The sequence below is a fragment of the Microcaecilia unicolor genome, chromosome 12, assembly GCF_901765095.1.
Source record: "Microcaecilia unicolor chromosome 12, aMicUni1.1, whole genome shotgun sequence".
Taxonomy (NCBI): Eukaryota; Metazoa; Chordata; class Amphibia; order Gymnophiona; family Siphonopidae; genus Microcaecilia; species Microcaecilia unicolor.
Window position 1 is genome coordinate 83,776,546 of NC_044042.1, and position 16,952 is coordinate 83,793,497.

Here is a 16,952-nt window from a genome sequence, read left to right on the forward strand (position 1 = left end):
ACACGACAGACTAGCTTCAGATGCCTTTCTCCTGGATTAGGGGCAGGGCTTCTGTATGCGTATCCTACATAATTCTGAGAAGTTCCGAGAGAAGAGGACATCTCTGTGGGTAAGTGACATTATTTTACTCTGAGCTTGGTAACTTAAAGATTAGGGTTTAAAAGAGGAATTGTAGGATTTTGATAAACACAGAATTAAAAAATAAAAAAGCAAGCAAACTTTATTAGCTGGTCTCCATAGCCACAGCATTAACAGTCTCTAGAAGGTACAGAAGGGCCCAGTTCAGTCCTCATTTCCACCCACTCCTAGTTCAACTGTTCATTTATAGTCAATTATTCTAATTAAGACAAGAGGGGAATTTTCAGTTTTCATTAGTCTGATTTACGTTTAATTAGTTTCTAAGAAACAAACCCTAAATAAATTACAACAGTCAAAAGGTCATTATATTAATCTGATATCCCTAGTGCCTTAAAAAGTTTTAATTATTAAGATGCAGACAGTAGTTCAGCAGCGAGAGGGGTGCTATCCAGTCTTTTGCACTGAGTGTCACATGTATGATTATCTCTGAGTTGGTGAGATGTCGTATGTCTGTGCTCGATGCAGTGAGCTCCTAGTTCTCAGAACCAGTCCGTTCTCTTGAGGCTAGAGTAGCAGACTTGGAGGAGCTGAGGGAGACAGAGGTACATAGAGGAGGCTTACAGGGACATTGTAGAGAAGTCCCTCCAATCTAGCATCCCCTGTGCTGCTTTGGAGGCGGGAGGCCTCCTAAAGGGAGAACATCACCCTGGTGAGGCTGGAAGTAATCCTGTTGACAGGGCCAGCACACCAGGGAATGCAATATCCTCTTGCACAGCGGATGTGTCTCCAGGAGTTACTGCCCAGGTGGGAAGGGTTAGGACGGCTGTTGTAGTGGGTGATTTGATTATTAGGCATGAGGATAGCTGGGTGGCTGGTGGATGTGAGGATCGCCTGGTGACTTGCCTGCCTGGTGCGAAGATGGTGGACCTCGCGCGTCACCTAGATAGGATTTTAGATAGTGACATAGGAAAATGTGGGAGGGAGGTTCTGGAAGCTAAATTTAGGCTCTTAGGTAGAAAGCTCAAATCCAGATCCTCTAGGGTAGCATTTTCTAAAATGCTAACCGTTCCACGTGCAGGACCCAAGATACAGGCAGAGCTCCGGAGTCTCAATGCGTGGATGAGACAATGGTGCAGGGAGGAGGGTTTTAGATTTGTTAGGAACTGGGCAACAATCTGGGGAAGGGGGAGCCTATTCCGAAAGGATGGGCTCCACCTTAACCAAGTTGGGACCAGGCTGCTGGCGTCGGCATGTAAAAAGGAGAGCAGTTTTTAAACTAGAAACGGGAGAAAGGTCAACAGTCGCTCAAAAGTGCATGGTTCTGGATAAGATATCACCTAAACAGGGAAGATAGGGTATCCTGATAGTGAGGTTGCAAAAGAGACCGTAGTGAAGGGAAATCTTGCCTCACCAATCTACTACATTTCTATGAAGGGGTGAATAAACATGTGGATAAAGGTGAGCCGGTTGATATTGTGTATCTGGATTTTCAGAAGGCGTTTGACAAAGTACCTCATCAAAGACTCCAGAGGAAATTGGAGAGTCATGGGATAGGAGGTAGTGTTCTATTGTGGATTAAAAACTGGTTAAAAGATAGAAAACAAAGAGTAGGGTTAAATGGGCAGTATTCTCAATGGAGAAGGGTAGTTAGTGTGGTTCCCCAGGGGTCTGTGCTCGGACCACTGCTTTTTAACATATTTATAAATGACCTAGAGATGGGAGTAACTAGTGAGGTAATTAAATTTGCTGATGACACAAAGTTATTCAAAGTCGTTAAATCGCGGGAGGATTGTGAAAAATTACAAGAGGACCTTAAATACTGGGAGACAGGGCGTCTAAATGGCAGATGACGTTTAATGTGAGCAAGTGCAAAGTGATGCTTGTGGGAAAGAGGAACCCGAATTAAAGCTACGTCATGCAAGGTTCCACGTTAGGAGTCACGTACCAAGAAAGGGATCTAGGTGTCATTGATTGAAACCTTCTGCTCAGTGTGCTGCTGCGGCTAAGAAAGCAAATAAAATGTTAGGAGTGGAGTGGCCTAGTGGTTAGGGTGGTGGACTTTGGTCCAGGGGAACTGAGGAACTGAGTTCGATTCCCACTTCAGGCACAGGCAGCTCCTTGTGACTCTGGGCAAGTCACTTAACCCTCCATTGCCCCATGTAAGCCGCATTGAGCCTGCCATGAGTGGGAAAGCGCGGGGTACAAATGTAACAAAAAAAATGTGGATGTTATAATTCCTTTGTATCACTCCATGGTGCGACTGCACCTCGAATATTGTGTTCAATTCTGGTCGCCGCATATAGTGGAATTAGAAAAAGTGCAGAGAAGGGCGACGAAAATGATAAAGGGGATGGGACGACTTCCCATGAGGAAAGGCTAAAGCGGCTAGGGCTCTTCAGCTTGGAGAAAAGGCGGCTGAGGGGAGATATGATAGAGGTCTATAAAATAATGGGTGGAGTTTAACGGGTAGATGTGAAGCATCTATTTACGCTTTCCAAAAATACTAGGACTAGGGGGCATGCGATGAAGCTACAATGGATGTAATGGGGCAATGCGACAAATTGAAGAGTAGCAAATCTCCTGGATCAGATGGTATTCATCCCAGAGTACTGATAGAATTGAAAAATGAACTGGCGGAACTATTAGTAATATGTAATTTATCTTTAGAATCGAGCGTGGTACCGGAAGATTGGAGGGTAGCCCATGTAAGGGCCGGTATTTTAAAAAGGTACCAAGGGGGGATCCAGGAAAATATAGACCGTTGAGCCTGACATTGGTGCCAGGTAAAATGGTAGAGACTATTACAAAGAACAAAATTGCAGTCTATTCAAAAGCATGGATTGAGACAAAGCCAAAATGGATTTAGTGAAGGGAAATCTTGCCTCATCAATCTATTCCATTTCTTTGAAGGGGTGAAGAAGGATGTGGATAAAGGCCTCCAGAAGAAATTGGAAAGTCATGGGATAGGAGGTAGTGTTCTATTGTGGATTAAAAACTGGTTAAAAGAAAACGGAGAGTAGGGTTAAATGGTCAGTATTCTCAATGGAGAAGGGTAGATAGTGGGGTTCCTTAGGGGTCTGTGCTGGAACCCCTGGTTTTTAACATATTTATTGTGAAGTGTTGCATGTGGGGAAAAGGAGCCTGAACTATAGCTATGTAAGGTAAGGTTCCACGGTAGGAGTCACTGACCAAGAAAAGGATCTCGTCGTCATTGTTGACACGTTGAAATCTTCTGCTCATTGTGCTTCGGCAGCTAAGAAAGCAAATAGTATGTTAGGTATTATTAGGAAAGGAATGGGAAACAAATGTGAGGACGTTATAATTCATTTGTATCTGTCCATGGTTCGATTGCACCTCGAATATTGTGTTCAATTCTGGTTCCTGCATCTCAAAAAAGATATAGTGGAATTAGAAAAGGTACAGAGAAGGGTGACGAAAATGATAAAGGGGATGGGATGACTTCCCTATGAGGAAAGGCTGAAGTGTCTAGGGCTCTTCAGCTTGGAGAAGAAATGGCTGAGGAGAGATACGGTAGAGGTCTATAAAATGAGTGGAGTGGAACGGGTAGATGTGAATTATTTGTGTAGTAAATTTAAAATGAAATTGGAGAAAAAGTTTCTTTACTCAACATGTAATTAAACTCTGGAATTTGTTGCCAGAAAATGTGGTGGTTAGCGGGGTTTTAAAAAGGTCTGGACGGCTTCCTAAAGGAAAAGTCCATAGACCATTATTAAAATGTCTTGGGGAAAATCTACTTATGTGTGGGATAAGCAGCATAAAATGTATTGAGCTTTTTTGTGATCTTGCCAGGTATGTGTGACCTGGATTGGCCACTGTTGGAAGCAGGATGCTGGGCTTGATGGATCTTTGGTCTGTCCTAGTGTGGCAATACTTTGTATGTACTTATAACATAATAGCCATATTGGGTCAGTGCAGTGGTCCACCTAACCCAGCCTGCTTCTAATAGTGGCCAATCCATTTCACAGGTACCTGGCAGAAACCCAGTTATTTGCAACATTCCATGCTACCAGTCCTGGGGCATAAATGGTGACTTCCCTCATGTCCATCTCAAGACAATGAACCTTTCCTCCAGGAACTTGTCCTAACCCTGTTTTAAACCCTGATATGCTGTCTGCTGTTACTACATCCTCCAGCAATGAATTCCAGAGCTTAACTATTGTTTGAATGAAAAAATATTTCCTCCTATTTGTTTTAACAGTATTTCCATCTAATTTCATTGTCCCCTGGTCTTTGTACATTTTGAAAGAGTGAAAAGTCGATTCATTTGTGTCCATTCTACACTACTCAGGATTTTCTAGACATCAGTCATATCCTCCTCAGCCATATTTTTTTCAAGCTGAAGAGCCCTAACCTTTTTAGCCTTTCCTCATATGGGAAGCGTTCATCCCTTTTTATCATTTCTGTCGCTCTTTGAACCTTTTCTAATTCCGCTATATCTTTTTTGAGATATGGCAAGCGGATTGCATATCCTTTACTTATGCCCAAGCTGGGCTGACTCTAGAGGGTCATGTCACGGCTCATAATGTCAGAGCCATGGCTGCGTCAGTGGCTCACTTAGCATCCATTGAAGAGATTTGCAAGGCTGCAATGTGGTCATCAGTTCACACATTCACATCTCACTACTGCCTTCAGCAGGATACCCGACGCGACAGTCGGTTTGGGCAGTCGGTGCTGCAGAATCTGTTCTGGGCTTAGAATCCAACTCCACCCTCCTAGGCCCATTTCTGTTCTAGGCTGTGCACTCAGTTGTTTCTTTTCAGGTCAGTCTCTGTTATGTCCTCGCCGTTGTGAGTCCCAATTGACCAATGTTCTTTGTTTTGAGTGAGCCTGGCAGCTAGGGATACCCCAAGTGTGAGAACAAGCAGCCTGCTTGTCCTCGGAGAAAGTGAAGATACTTACTTGTAGCAGGTATTCTCCAAGGACAGCAGGCTGATTACATAAGTAATGCCACACTGGGAAAAGACCAAGGGTCCATCGAGCCCAGCATCCTGTCCACGACAGCGGCCAATCCAGGCCAAGGGCACCTGGCAGCTTCCCAAATGTACAAACATTCTACGCATGTTGTTCCCGGAATTGTGGATTTTTTCCAAGTCCATTTAGTAGCGGTTTATGGACTTGTCCTTTAGGAAACCGTCTAACCCCTTTTTAAACTCGACCAAGCTAACCGCCTTCACCACGTTTTCCAGCAACAAATTCCAGAGTTTAATTACGCGTTGGGTGAAGAAATTTTTTCTCAGATTTGTTTTAAATTTACTACACTGTAGTTTCATCGCATGCCCCCTAGTCCTAGTATTTTTGGAAAGCTTGAACAGACGCGTCACATCCACCTGTTCCACTCCATTCATTATTTTATATACCTCATTCATGTCTCCCCTCAGCCGTCTCTTCTCCAAGCTGAAAAGCCCTAGCCTCCTTAGTCTTTCTTCATAGGGAAGTCGTTTCATCCCCGCTGTCATTTTAGTCGCCCTTCGCTGCACCTTTTCCAATTCCACTATATCTTTCTTGAGATGCGGCGACCAGAGTTGAACACAATACTCAAGGTGCGGTCGCACCATGGAGTGATATAACGGCATTATAACATCCTCACACCTGTTTTCCATACCTTTCCTAATAATACCCAACATTCTATTTGCTTTCCAAGCCGCAGCAGCACACTGAGCAGAAGGTTTCAGTGTATTATCGACGACACCCAGATCCCTTTCTTGGTCTGTAACTCCTAACATGGAACCGTGCATGACGTAGCTATAATTCAGGTTCTTACATAAGTAATGCCATACTGGGAAAAGACCAAGGGTCCATCGAGCCCAGCATCTTGTCCACGACAGCGGCCAATCCAGGCCAAGGGCACCTGGCAAGCTTCCCAAACGTACAAACATTCTATACATGTTATTCCTGGGATTTTGGATTTTTCCAAGTCTGTTTAGTAGCGGTTTATGGACTTGTCCTTTAGGAAACCGTCCAACCCCTTTTTAAACTCTGCTAAGCTAACCGCCTTCACCACATTTTCCGGCAATGAATTCCAGAGTTTAATTACACGTTGGGTGAAGAAAAATTTTCTCCGATTTGTTTTAAATTTACTATACTGTAGTTTAATCGCATGCCCCCTAGTCCTAGTATTTTTGGAAAGCGTGAACGGACGCTTCACATCCACCTGTTCCACTCCACTCATTATTTTATATACCTCTATCATGTCTCCCCTCAGCCGTCTCTTCTCCAAGCTGAATAGCCCTAGCCTCCTTAGTCTTTCTTCATAGGGAAGTCGTCCCATCCCCGCTATCATTTTAGTCGCCCTTCGCTGCACCTTTTCCAATTCCACTATATCTTTCTCGAGATGCGGCGACCAGAGTTGAACACAATACTCAAGGTGCGGTCGCACCATGGAGTGATATAACGGCATTATAACATCCTCACACCTGTTTTCCATACCTTTCCTAGTAATACCCAACATTCTATTCGCTTTCCTAGCTGCAGCAGCACACTGAGCAGAAGGTTTCAGTGTGTTATAGACGACGACACCCAGATCCCTTTCTTGGTCCGTAGTTCCTAACGTGGAACCTTGCATGACATAGCTATAATTCAGGTTCTTTTTTCCCACATGCATCACCTTGCACTTGCTCACGTTAAACGTCATCTGCCATTTAGTCTCCCAGTCTCGTAAGGTCCTCTTGTAATTTTTCACAATCCTGTCGCGAGTTAATGACTTTGAATAACTTTGTGTCATCAGCAAATTTAATTACCTCGCTAGTTACTCCCATCTCTAAATCATTTATAAATATATTAAAAAGCAGCGGTCCTAGCACAGACCCCTGAGGAACCCCACTAACTACCCTTCTCCATTGTGAATACTGCCCATTTAACCCCACTCTCTGTTTCCTATCCTTCAACCAGTTTTTAATCCACAATAGGACATTTCCTCCTATCCCATGACCCTCCAATTTCCTCTGTAGCCTTTCATGAGGTACCTTGTCAAACTCCTTTTGAAAATCCAGATACACAATATCAGCCGGCTCCCCTTTGTCCACATGTTTGTTTACTCCTTCAAAGAATTGAAGTAAATTGGTCAGGCAAGATTTCCCCACGCAAAAGCCGTTCTGACTCGGTCTCAGTAATCCATGTCCTCGGATGTGCTCTGTAATTTTGTTTTTAATAATAGCCTCTACCATTTTCCCCGGCACTGACGTCAGACTCAACGGTCTATAATTTCCCAGATCTCCCCTGGAGCCTTTTTTAAAAATGGGCGTTACATTGGCCACCCTCCAATCTTCGGGTACCACGCTCGATTTTAAGCATATCACTAGCAGTATCTCTGCAAGCTCATTTTTCAATTCTATCAGTACTCTAGGATGAATACCATCCGGTCCAGGAGATTTGCTACTCTTCAGTTTGCCGAACTGCCCCATTACGTCCTCCAGGTTTACCGTGAAGTCAGTAAGTTTCTCCTACTCGTCCGCTTGAAATACCATTTCCGACACCGGTATCCCACCCAAATCTTCCTCGGTGAAGACCGAAGCAAAGAATTCATTCAGTCTCTCCCCTACGACTTTGTCTTCCTTGATCGCCCCTTTTACCCCTCGGTCATCCAGCGGCCCAACCGATTCTTTTGCCGGCTTCCTGCTTTTAATATACCGAAAAAATTTTTACTATATTTTTTTGCCTCTAATGCTATCTTTTTTTCGTAATCCCTCTTGGCCTTCTTTATCTGTGCCTTGCATTTGCTTTGACACTCCTTATGCTGCTTTTTGTTATTTTCAGACGGTTCCTTCTTCCATTTTCTGAAGGCGTTTTTTTTTAGCCCTAATAGCTTTTTTCCCACATGCATCACCTTGCACTTGCCCACATTAAACATCATCTGCCATTTAGCCACCCAGTCTCGTAAGGTCCTTCTGTAATTTTTCACAATCCTGTCGCGAGTTAATGACTTTGAATAACTTTGTGTCATCAGCAAATTTAATTACCTCGCTAGTTACTCCCATCTCTAAATCATTTATAAATATATTAAAAAGCAAAACCCGCCCTCCTCCCCTTTGGAGTTGTTTTTTGTTCTCCTCTTGCTTTTGGAATACACAGAGATCCTTACGCGACGGGTGGGAAGCCGGTCCGCGCGTGCGCGCTGCTCGCACGACAGAAGACTCTGGAAGATTTTTGAGGTTTTGCTAGCAAAACTTCCGGTCCTGGGCCGATGTGGACGTCGACCCACGTATGAGAACAATCAGCCTGCTGTCCTTGGAGAATACCTGCTACAGGTAAGTATCTTCACTGTATGACATAGTATACTACTTACAACGTCAACACATACATAATAGAACAGTCTTTCCTGCCCTTTGTTGGAAGGCTGCTGGCGCTGACCCCTTTGTTGCTGCATCTTCTTTAAAATGGCTGCAGCTCGGGAGAGGGGAGGCAAGGAGTCAGATCGCGGCAAGGGAGGGGGGAGGCTTGGGGAGGTGTGCGACCTCCCCTGCCTAAGACTGGTTCTGAGGCTGTGCAGTGCATTGCGTGAAATACTGGGTTTTTTTTTTATTGCTGTTAAGGCTTGGTGGTACTTTGTCGTGTGCTTCCTACAGTTTAGCCTGTCTTCATCCAGGCGAGATTTACACCATCTCCTTTCCAGTTTCGGTCCTTCGCGTTTAAGGATCCAAAGTTCTAGAGAAACCCAAGGTGAGCGTTTGTGAGTGGGGCTTATATAAGACCTTTTTTTTAGTGGCACTGTTTTCTCTAGGGTCTTGGCTAAGTGTGTATTCCAAATGTCAACTTGTTCTGACACTGTAGTTGTCTTTTCATCCACATGTGGATAGTCCAAGGCCTCTAGGAAATTCTCAGCGGTCAGCTTTTTTTTTTGTCTCCTTCCAAACTCTGGGAGGTGCTATTTGTTTCAGGTGGTCACTTAGGGAAAATTTAATTAGAAAACTGGTCTGACCATGATAGGGTTGTTATTTCAATACTGTTAATCCCAGAATTCTGGGATATCCAGCCCTTTGTAGGATACCAGGTCTAGTATGTGATCCTTTTCGTGGTTTGGAGAATTGATCACCTGTGTAAATCCTAGTGATGTCATCGTGACCAGAAAGGCAGCTGTGGTGGTATCCAGGGTTTCGATGTGTAGATTCAAGTCTCCAATGATCACCAGCCTAGGGTAATTCAGGGTCACTTGAGTAATCAGGTCTAGGAGTTCTTGCACAGAGGTGCTCAATATGCCATGAGCAGGCAGATTGGTTTCTCCTCTTCAAGTTGGATTAAGAGATTCTGATTCATGTAGCAGGGAGATGGCTATTCTGTGTAGTTTGATTGCATCCTGAATCAAGACTGCTATCCCTCCACCCCGTCTTCCTGGTCTTGGTTGATGTTGAATGTTGAAACCTGTTGGGCATAGTTCAGCTAGTGGTAAGCCCCCACTTTCATCTAGCCAGGTTTCACTTATGCCTAGGATGTCAAGATTTTGCATTCACCAGTCCTATAGTTCCCAAGGGTGGTCTGGGGGTAGCTTTGGTGTGGCAATGAGGTGATCTTTTAACTACTGTTATGTAGGTGTTTGACCTATTGCACTTTTTGCCTTCTCTTTGGTTGGTGGGGATTATGGTTTCCACTCCCACACACCACTGGGGTGCTCTCATGGTCTTTGGGACCAAGGCACATTTTTTGTGTCAGAAGCTAGTTAGGCAAAATTTCACTGGGTGGCACTGCAGTTCACCCAGTGGATCAACATTCTTACTAGTTGGCAATGCAGGGTTAAGGCTTTAAATGTAAAAACAGACCTTTTTAAAGTTGTAAATTCAGACCAGGCCTGTGACATCAAAGGTTTCCAGCAATATAGAAACCAATAGCTTTACTTAGCACTTCTATGTGAATTTTTTTGGAGACAATGCAGAGGGGTTGATAGTTGCCTTTAGTTTTAAAGAATCTAACAGATTCAGAATTTTAGAAATAGTTATTTTTTTTTAAACTCTGCTTGCAGTGGCTGGATTCTTAATATGCCAATGGTGGTCATGGAGCAATATAGTGGGATGGATTCAGCCCAAAAATTTCAGAAGACTTGAGCCAAAGTGGTTAGCAATGCCACACACTGCACAATTAGAGTTTGGGTTGTTGAATCAACAGACATGGTGTTTCACCTATGATCTCTATCCTCATTTAGTTATAACAGCATGCCTAACTAGACTCCCACTGAGTCTGGGAACCTGGTCCAAAGACAGGGAGATGAGGACAAGGGGTGGGGGTAAGAGTAAAATGTCAGAGGCACTGGTCTTTAGACAACATTTTACTATGTTTTAAAGAATTTTATTTGCATGGGTTGGGGGGGGGGGGGGATTAAGTTAAAACACTAGTTCCAGTAGTCAGATCTTCATGGACTGGAAACTGGTTAAAAGATAGTCATTTAACACTATCTTTAAAGCAGTTTCCAGTCCACAACAGAACATGGTGTCTTATCCCATGGCTTTTTAAATTTCTCACTCTCATGGGGGATCCAAATGAAGTGGAATGTGCTTGTGCCAGTATATAGTTTTTCTAACTTGATTGACCCTTGTTTGTGTCTTCCTAGCATTAAAGACTGTAAATGGCAGGAGAAAAACATAGTAGTGATGGAAGAAGTTGTTATTGCACCTCCGTACCAGGTGGAGAACTGTAAAGGCAAAGAGGGAAGTGCACTGAGCCATGTCCGCAAAATAGTAAGTATTGCAGACAACTTGTTTTCTCAGCACTCTTCTTTCACTGTGTCCTCTGTAGGCAAATTGCCTTTCTAAGACAGTGATGCCCAGTAGTTACAGAACACTATTTGGCAGCCAGAGGTGAGCATGATGGCCTGCAGTAAGAAGCAAGTATGTTCAGGGGAGTGGTTCTAAAGATTTAATATGGAATCCACTTGCTTTGTTTAATCGATCAGTTGTATTGTCATGACGTATATCATGGCCTTATCAATTTGCCCAAGAAAACCGAAGAATACTCCACACTTCACAGCAAGGCATGAAGAACAGTGGAGTTGACAAAAACCTGAGCAAAGATATTCATTACAGGATTTTGTGCACTTTTGGTTTGGTTTTGTAGACTCTGCTGTTCATACTTTATCATTGTGCCCCCAGTCTACTCATTCCCATAAGTGCTAGTGGAGGTGCTGTCATAGCATATGTTTGGGGAATGGTTTAAAATTGAGAATATAAGCATTGCTGTCCTGGGATAGACAAGGTCCATCAAGCCCAGCATCCTGTTTCCAACAGTGGCCAATCCAGGTTTTACAAGTACCTTGTAGTATCCCAAAAGAGTACAATACATTTTATACTTCTTATCCTGGAAATAAGCAGTGGATTTTCTGCAAGTCCATCTTAATAATGGGCTTATGGATTATTCTTTTAGGAAGTTATCCAAACCATTTTAAACCCTGCTAAGCTAACTACTTTTACTACATCTTTGGCAACAAATTTCAAACTAAGTAGAAAAATAAAAGGTAGCTGTTGCATAGAATTTGTAAGTACTGTAAATGTACCATAGTTGACTTGCCAGGTGAGTTTTCTGCATGGACCGGAGGGCTCTGTATACTTTATTTAACTTCTGATATACCACCTGAATGGTATCAAAGCAGTGTCCAGGTACAGTAGGCTTTTTATGGCTTTGGGACCTCATACTTGGTCATCATCTTTCTGGACTTCCAGCTCAAGAGCTTGGGGGAGGGGGGATGCTCAAAAGTTGCCGTTGACATCCATGCACGTAAATAGCCGCTGCTGAACTTACAACCGTGGAACAGCAATTAGTGCTCAAAGGAAATTGTATGTAAGTAAGATAAATGGGAAGTCTATATGTAGCTTGGTAGAGAGAGGGCCTAGCAGAACGGTCTTACAGTAAGCAACACACACACATGTACATTTCCCCACAGGCAATACACAGGACACTTTCCCACTCGTGCACATACTGTTAAAAATGAAAGCACACTTGATTCCAACGGGCAGCACACGCTCAAACAAATGGCATATTTCCGACACACGTGCATGCAAATGCAGAAATGCTGCCCGACTACTCCACTGAGAAGTCACAGTCGTGCAATGACAGCTCAGACCTGCCATGAAATTTGTAACGTTACAGGTAAAATCTGTGCATCACATGGAATGCTCATTTTAATACTAATGAGCTCGCTTTCATAGATTTGCATAGCATTTTTGTTTACTGCTTCAATGAACATTAAAAGCAGTGCCCAAGACCCTTTGTGTATTGCGTGCACATTGTGATGCTAAATTGGCTAAAATAGGTCTAACTGAAACATTGCAAGCAGTTTGCTTTATGCATCCCCCCCCCCCCCCCCCCCCACAAAAAAAATAAAAGGCTCAAGTCTACTTTAGTGCAAAAGTATGTCCTGAAATTTGAGTGTTAATTGCAACATGCTTAGATGTAATGTGGGCTAGAAATTTTGTTAAATAAAAAAATAGAGCCAACTCTTAGCTGTGTGATGGAGGGTGGTACCACCTGCTGCAGAACTAAGGTGGTCTGCTGTTGTAATGGCGCTGACACGCAGCTTGACCAGACAAGCTGTAAAGGCAGCAGCTGCTGTTTTGCGTGATCGTTGCAGCAGCCAGGATCAGGTTCCCATTCTGTTTTGGCATTTTGCTTCCTCTTCCAGTCTCCTGTGCGCTGATAACAATTAGCTGTTTCTGAAATGTGTTCTATTTAAAACCTAGTTACACCTATAATCTCTCTACTTGGGTTAGTGTCATAAACTTTCATTCAGAATTAGCCAGAGATTTTCTGCTATTTAACCCTCTCACCCAGCCCAGCCCGCACCCAGTCATTTGTAGTGTCAGTTCTTGATTGACAGAAAGTCTGCGGTTCTCAAAAGCCAAATACGTGAGCACCCTGTATCTGCCCAGAAGGTATCAACATTGTGCAATGGCAGAGATGCTCCCCCTCCTTTAAAACCATGAGCTGTAGACAAGATATCTGCAGCATCCTTAGCAGGTACATGGAGCAGAAACATGGCGTGTGAATGAAGTCCATATCTTCTGCATGGTAGTATGAAGCACTACTACTTGCTCTTAAGAGAATTTGTTCTGTGACTTAAGGCCCCATAAGGCCAGTTCTTTACTCTTTTAAAGAGAAAAACTGGCTTCTCATGCTTTATTGGATCGATGAGATGGTTGATAACATTCCCCACTCTGAATCTATAAGCATTGCTCTTCTGAGACAGACTGAAGGTCGAGGCCTTTATCTTATTTCCAACAGTGGCTAACCAGGTCACAAGTATCTGGCAAGATCCCAAGAGATTAATGGATACCATGTTGCTCTCCCCAGGAATAAGCATTGGATTTTCCAAATCCACCTTACTTCTCTTCCAGGAACTTGGCCAAACCATTTTTTTAACCCTGCTATACTAATAGCTTTTACCACATTCTCTATTAATGAATTCTGCAGCTTTCCAAAAGTACATCTACCTGTTCCACTCCACTTATTTTTATAGACTATTGTATCTCCTTTTTGTCTCACTTAGCATTTGGTCTTGTTTCTTTTTTTTCTTTTTTTTTTTTTTTTTTAATAGAGCTGAATTATGGGCCTACCATCTTTAACCCTAACAATCTGTTTACTACTACTTATCATTTCTGTATGATACTTATTGTGATATTTAGCTTTTTAAATGGTTGGGGTTTTTTAAGTATAGGAACCTTGTGTGCTCTTCTAGAGAAAAGAATTATAGAAGACCAAACAAGCAGAGTGGATGGGTTATTTATTTGCTGTTATTTCTTGCCTTACTGTAAGTGTCCTTTCTCTGCTCAGGTTGAGAAACACTTTAGAGATCTGGAAAGCCAAAAGATGGTTCCACGCTCACCAGCACAGCAGCCACAGAAAGAAACTGCCTTGTCATCATGAGTTCTTCATCCTGATCGTGCTGTTGCCAAGATTCATCGGAACTGGCATTTCACCTTGGAGGCGGAAGGGGATCGGGTGGGGGAGGGTTAGATTTTATTTCCTGTGAGCTCTTTAACAAAGAGCCGACGATTCCAAGCCTTAGACTTTAAAACAGACAGAAAAATAATTTAAGATTGTTCATTACTTGACTAACTGCATCCATTTTTTAAAAACTTACAATGGAGTCACTTGTTTTATCTGCAAAGGTTATTTCCCTCTCCTGTATCTGTCCTCCCGCTTTATTTTGTTAAAGTGGTTCTGGCTACTCCCTTTTTGAACTTAGGAGAGCAACCAATAGCGTTTCAGAAATAAAAAAAAAAAAAGGCTGTGATTTGAATTTGAGGTTGCACAGTCCGTTTGTTAATGAAAAAAAGCAAGGCTTGAATTATGTGAACTTTTATTAAATCTTTAAATATATATATTATATAAGAGATATATTAAGTCTACAAAGTGTTCTACTCAATCAGGGTAAACTGAAAAGACCTTGTGTGAATTTTTGGGAGGATGTCTTGCATGTGATGTTTCTCGGGGGGGGGGGGGGGGGGGGTCAGGGCAGAGACTAGAGTGGTGAAAGGGAGTTTCCTATCTGTTCCTCATCTTGGGAGGTGGTATGCTCAGTGATGGCCAGGAAGCCAGTACCAGTCTTAAATACAGATCTGTCTAATATGGCTGCCACAAGCCAATACCTTGCCTAGCAAGCTCTATATGGGATATACAGCACTATCCCATAACATACTGCTTAGGAAAAATTCTCCAGCCCTAGGACATGCTAATCATGCTGGCTGTTGCTCCACCCTTTGCGCTGGACGTTTCCTCACACTGTGGTTTTTATCCTGGGATAAACTACAAGCAGAGGACATAGAGTAGCCTCTGGAGGAGCCAGTGTTGGGGAAATTACAAACTGAATTTGGTTTGTATTGAGCAGTAAGCTCATGCAGCAAGATTGACCTTGTTCTGCCAAGTAGAAAAATGGGAGCTTGCAGCCCTAGATGCAGTGATAGTTAGTGAGACTGGACAAAAATAATGCCCCTTCTTGTAAGCTCTTGGATCATGGGTATGGTGGCTCTACACCCACCCAGTCAGCTGATGAAACCCAGCTTGCTGCTGAAGATGGTTGAGTAGGGTTCAGGTAGAATTTATGTAAGACTCTACACAAGGTTTTCTTTTTGCTGTGATTTTTCCTTTCCCCTCTTCCCTTTTTTTCTAATTTTTTTCAAATGGTTCAATATAAAATTCAAGCCTTGAGTTTTTAAATTACAATGCAATCTTTTTTTAAAGTATTGTTTGCTAAACAATAAAAGCCCATTTTTTTAAACCATCGGAATTGTGGTCTGGTCCATCGCTTTTCTGGGGGTTTGATTTTGATGCATTTGGCAAATGTTTATAAGTCAAGTACATACGAAGAGGGCACAGAACATCCTCTTGCATCTTTTTATTGACCTAATCAACATCTAGCATTGCGAGAGTAGAACAAATCAAGATGACCACCTAGTGTTATGACTGTTTAGGTTTGCATCTTCCAGCAAGAGTTGTGAGATTTGGTGAGTATCAAGAATTTGAGCTGTGACTTCCCCTATAGTTCAAGAATGGTTCCCCTTCCTTTAATGCATTTTGGTAACTATCCTGAATATAGAAAGCTGCTGTTGGGGCACCATGTTCAATTCTCAAGTATTTTGAGTTCAGCTCTCCAAGGACAAGCAGGATCTCTTCTCATATAAGGGGTGACATCCAACAGGTTCTCACACTGCAACAACTCTTCAGCTTTGTAAAATTTTGAGTTCGCAACACATGTGCCCCGTTTGCCTGCTGCTGTAATGTGGGACCTAGCCCAAGGGTAGGCAGCTTCTGTCCTTGAGTATCACAGACAGCTCAGGTCATGTTTGGTTTTCAGGATATCTATAATAGTAGTGCATGCAGATTTGATCTCGTGCATATTCATTGTGGATATCCTAAAAATATGACCTACCTGTGGTACTTGTACAGAAGTTGCCTATCCCTGAGAAGCCAGTTGCCATCTTTTTGCAGAGCATAAGTTGTACTTTGTAGTGCTCATCCTTGGCTCACATATGGTGTTTATTCTGAGCCTACTTTCTTCCTCATTTTTATTTCGTTTGAATTTCTTATTGCTGCTCTGTAGTCTCTCTTCCTGATAGACCGCCATAGGTGTGTGGGGGGGGGGGGAGTTTTGTTTGTTTTGGTTGTAGGTTTCCTTTCTTATTTTTTTCAGCTTGATCTTGATCACCTTGTCAGGACATTTTGCTTTAGCAAATTGTTGGAGGTTGCTGTGGTTATTTTTCTGGGACATATTGGGGGGGGGGGGGGGGTCCTAGTGGCTTTATGAAGTGCTGGTGCAACAGGATCATTCTGGTTGTCTGGAACCTAATTACAGTCCCTCTCATTGTCTTGTGTTCACAGATGTTCGTGTGAAGCAACATAAACAAATTTTTTGGTGCATATAAGTTTGCTACATAGAGGTATCTGTCTCTCCTTGGGTCCGAGAGCTGCTGCATCATGGAGTGTATCTCGAGCACCAACAGAAGCCAACAGGACTAGGCATTCTTATCCCCTCCCTAGGCAAGATTTATCCTAGTTCTCATTGATACTGAGTGATAAGGATGTTGGACATCAGGTGGAGGCTAGGATGTACAAACACTGCGCTCTTTTGAAGTGGTGTCGAGAGTACCAGTGTCTTTACTCATTGTCTGTGGGATCAGAGGGGATGCAACAGCCTCTTACTCAACCTCCTGCCCCTTAAGGAAGCTGTGACAGTAACCATTTGTAGAATCCTAAAGGAGTAGATGAGAATGTGGGAGACAACCCACCCCTCCCCAACCACCATATCTACCTCCTGTTTAATAAGGTCAATTGTATAGGGTGCAGGATTTGAGAAGCTACTGCTTCCTTACTGTTCCATGGTGGCAAATCTGCTCTAAAACACCAAGAGTAAAGATTCATTTTTCAATGCGTCCTGAGGA

The 16,952-nt window shown here is 43.0% G+C and overlaps 2 protein-coding genes across 2 annotated transcripts in view; one reads left to right on the forward strand and one right to left on the reverse strand.

The window, feature by feature from the left end:
- Window positions 1-15,293, forward strand: part of LSM12 (LSM12 homolog) — a 29,344-nt gene extending 14,051 nt beyond the window's left edge. Inside the window, exons 4-5 of the mRNA XM_030220979.1 lie at window positions 10,634-10,760; window positions 13,846-15,293. Of these exons, the coding sequence (XP_030076839.1) occupies window positions 10,634-10,760; window positions 13,846-13,938 (220 nt within the window). The 3' untranslated portion in view covers window positions 13,939-15,293. The remainder of the gene's footprint in view (window positions 1-10,633; window positions 10,761-13,845) is intronic.
- The window catches only part of G6PC3 (glucose-6-phosphatase catalytic subunit 3), a 159,591-nt gene that overhangs the window by 103,216 nt on the left and 39,423 nt on the right, over window positions 1-16,952 (reverse strand). The gene's annotated exons all lie outside the window — the stretch shown is intronic.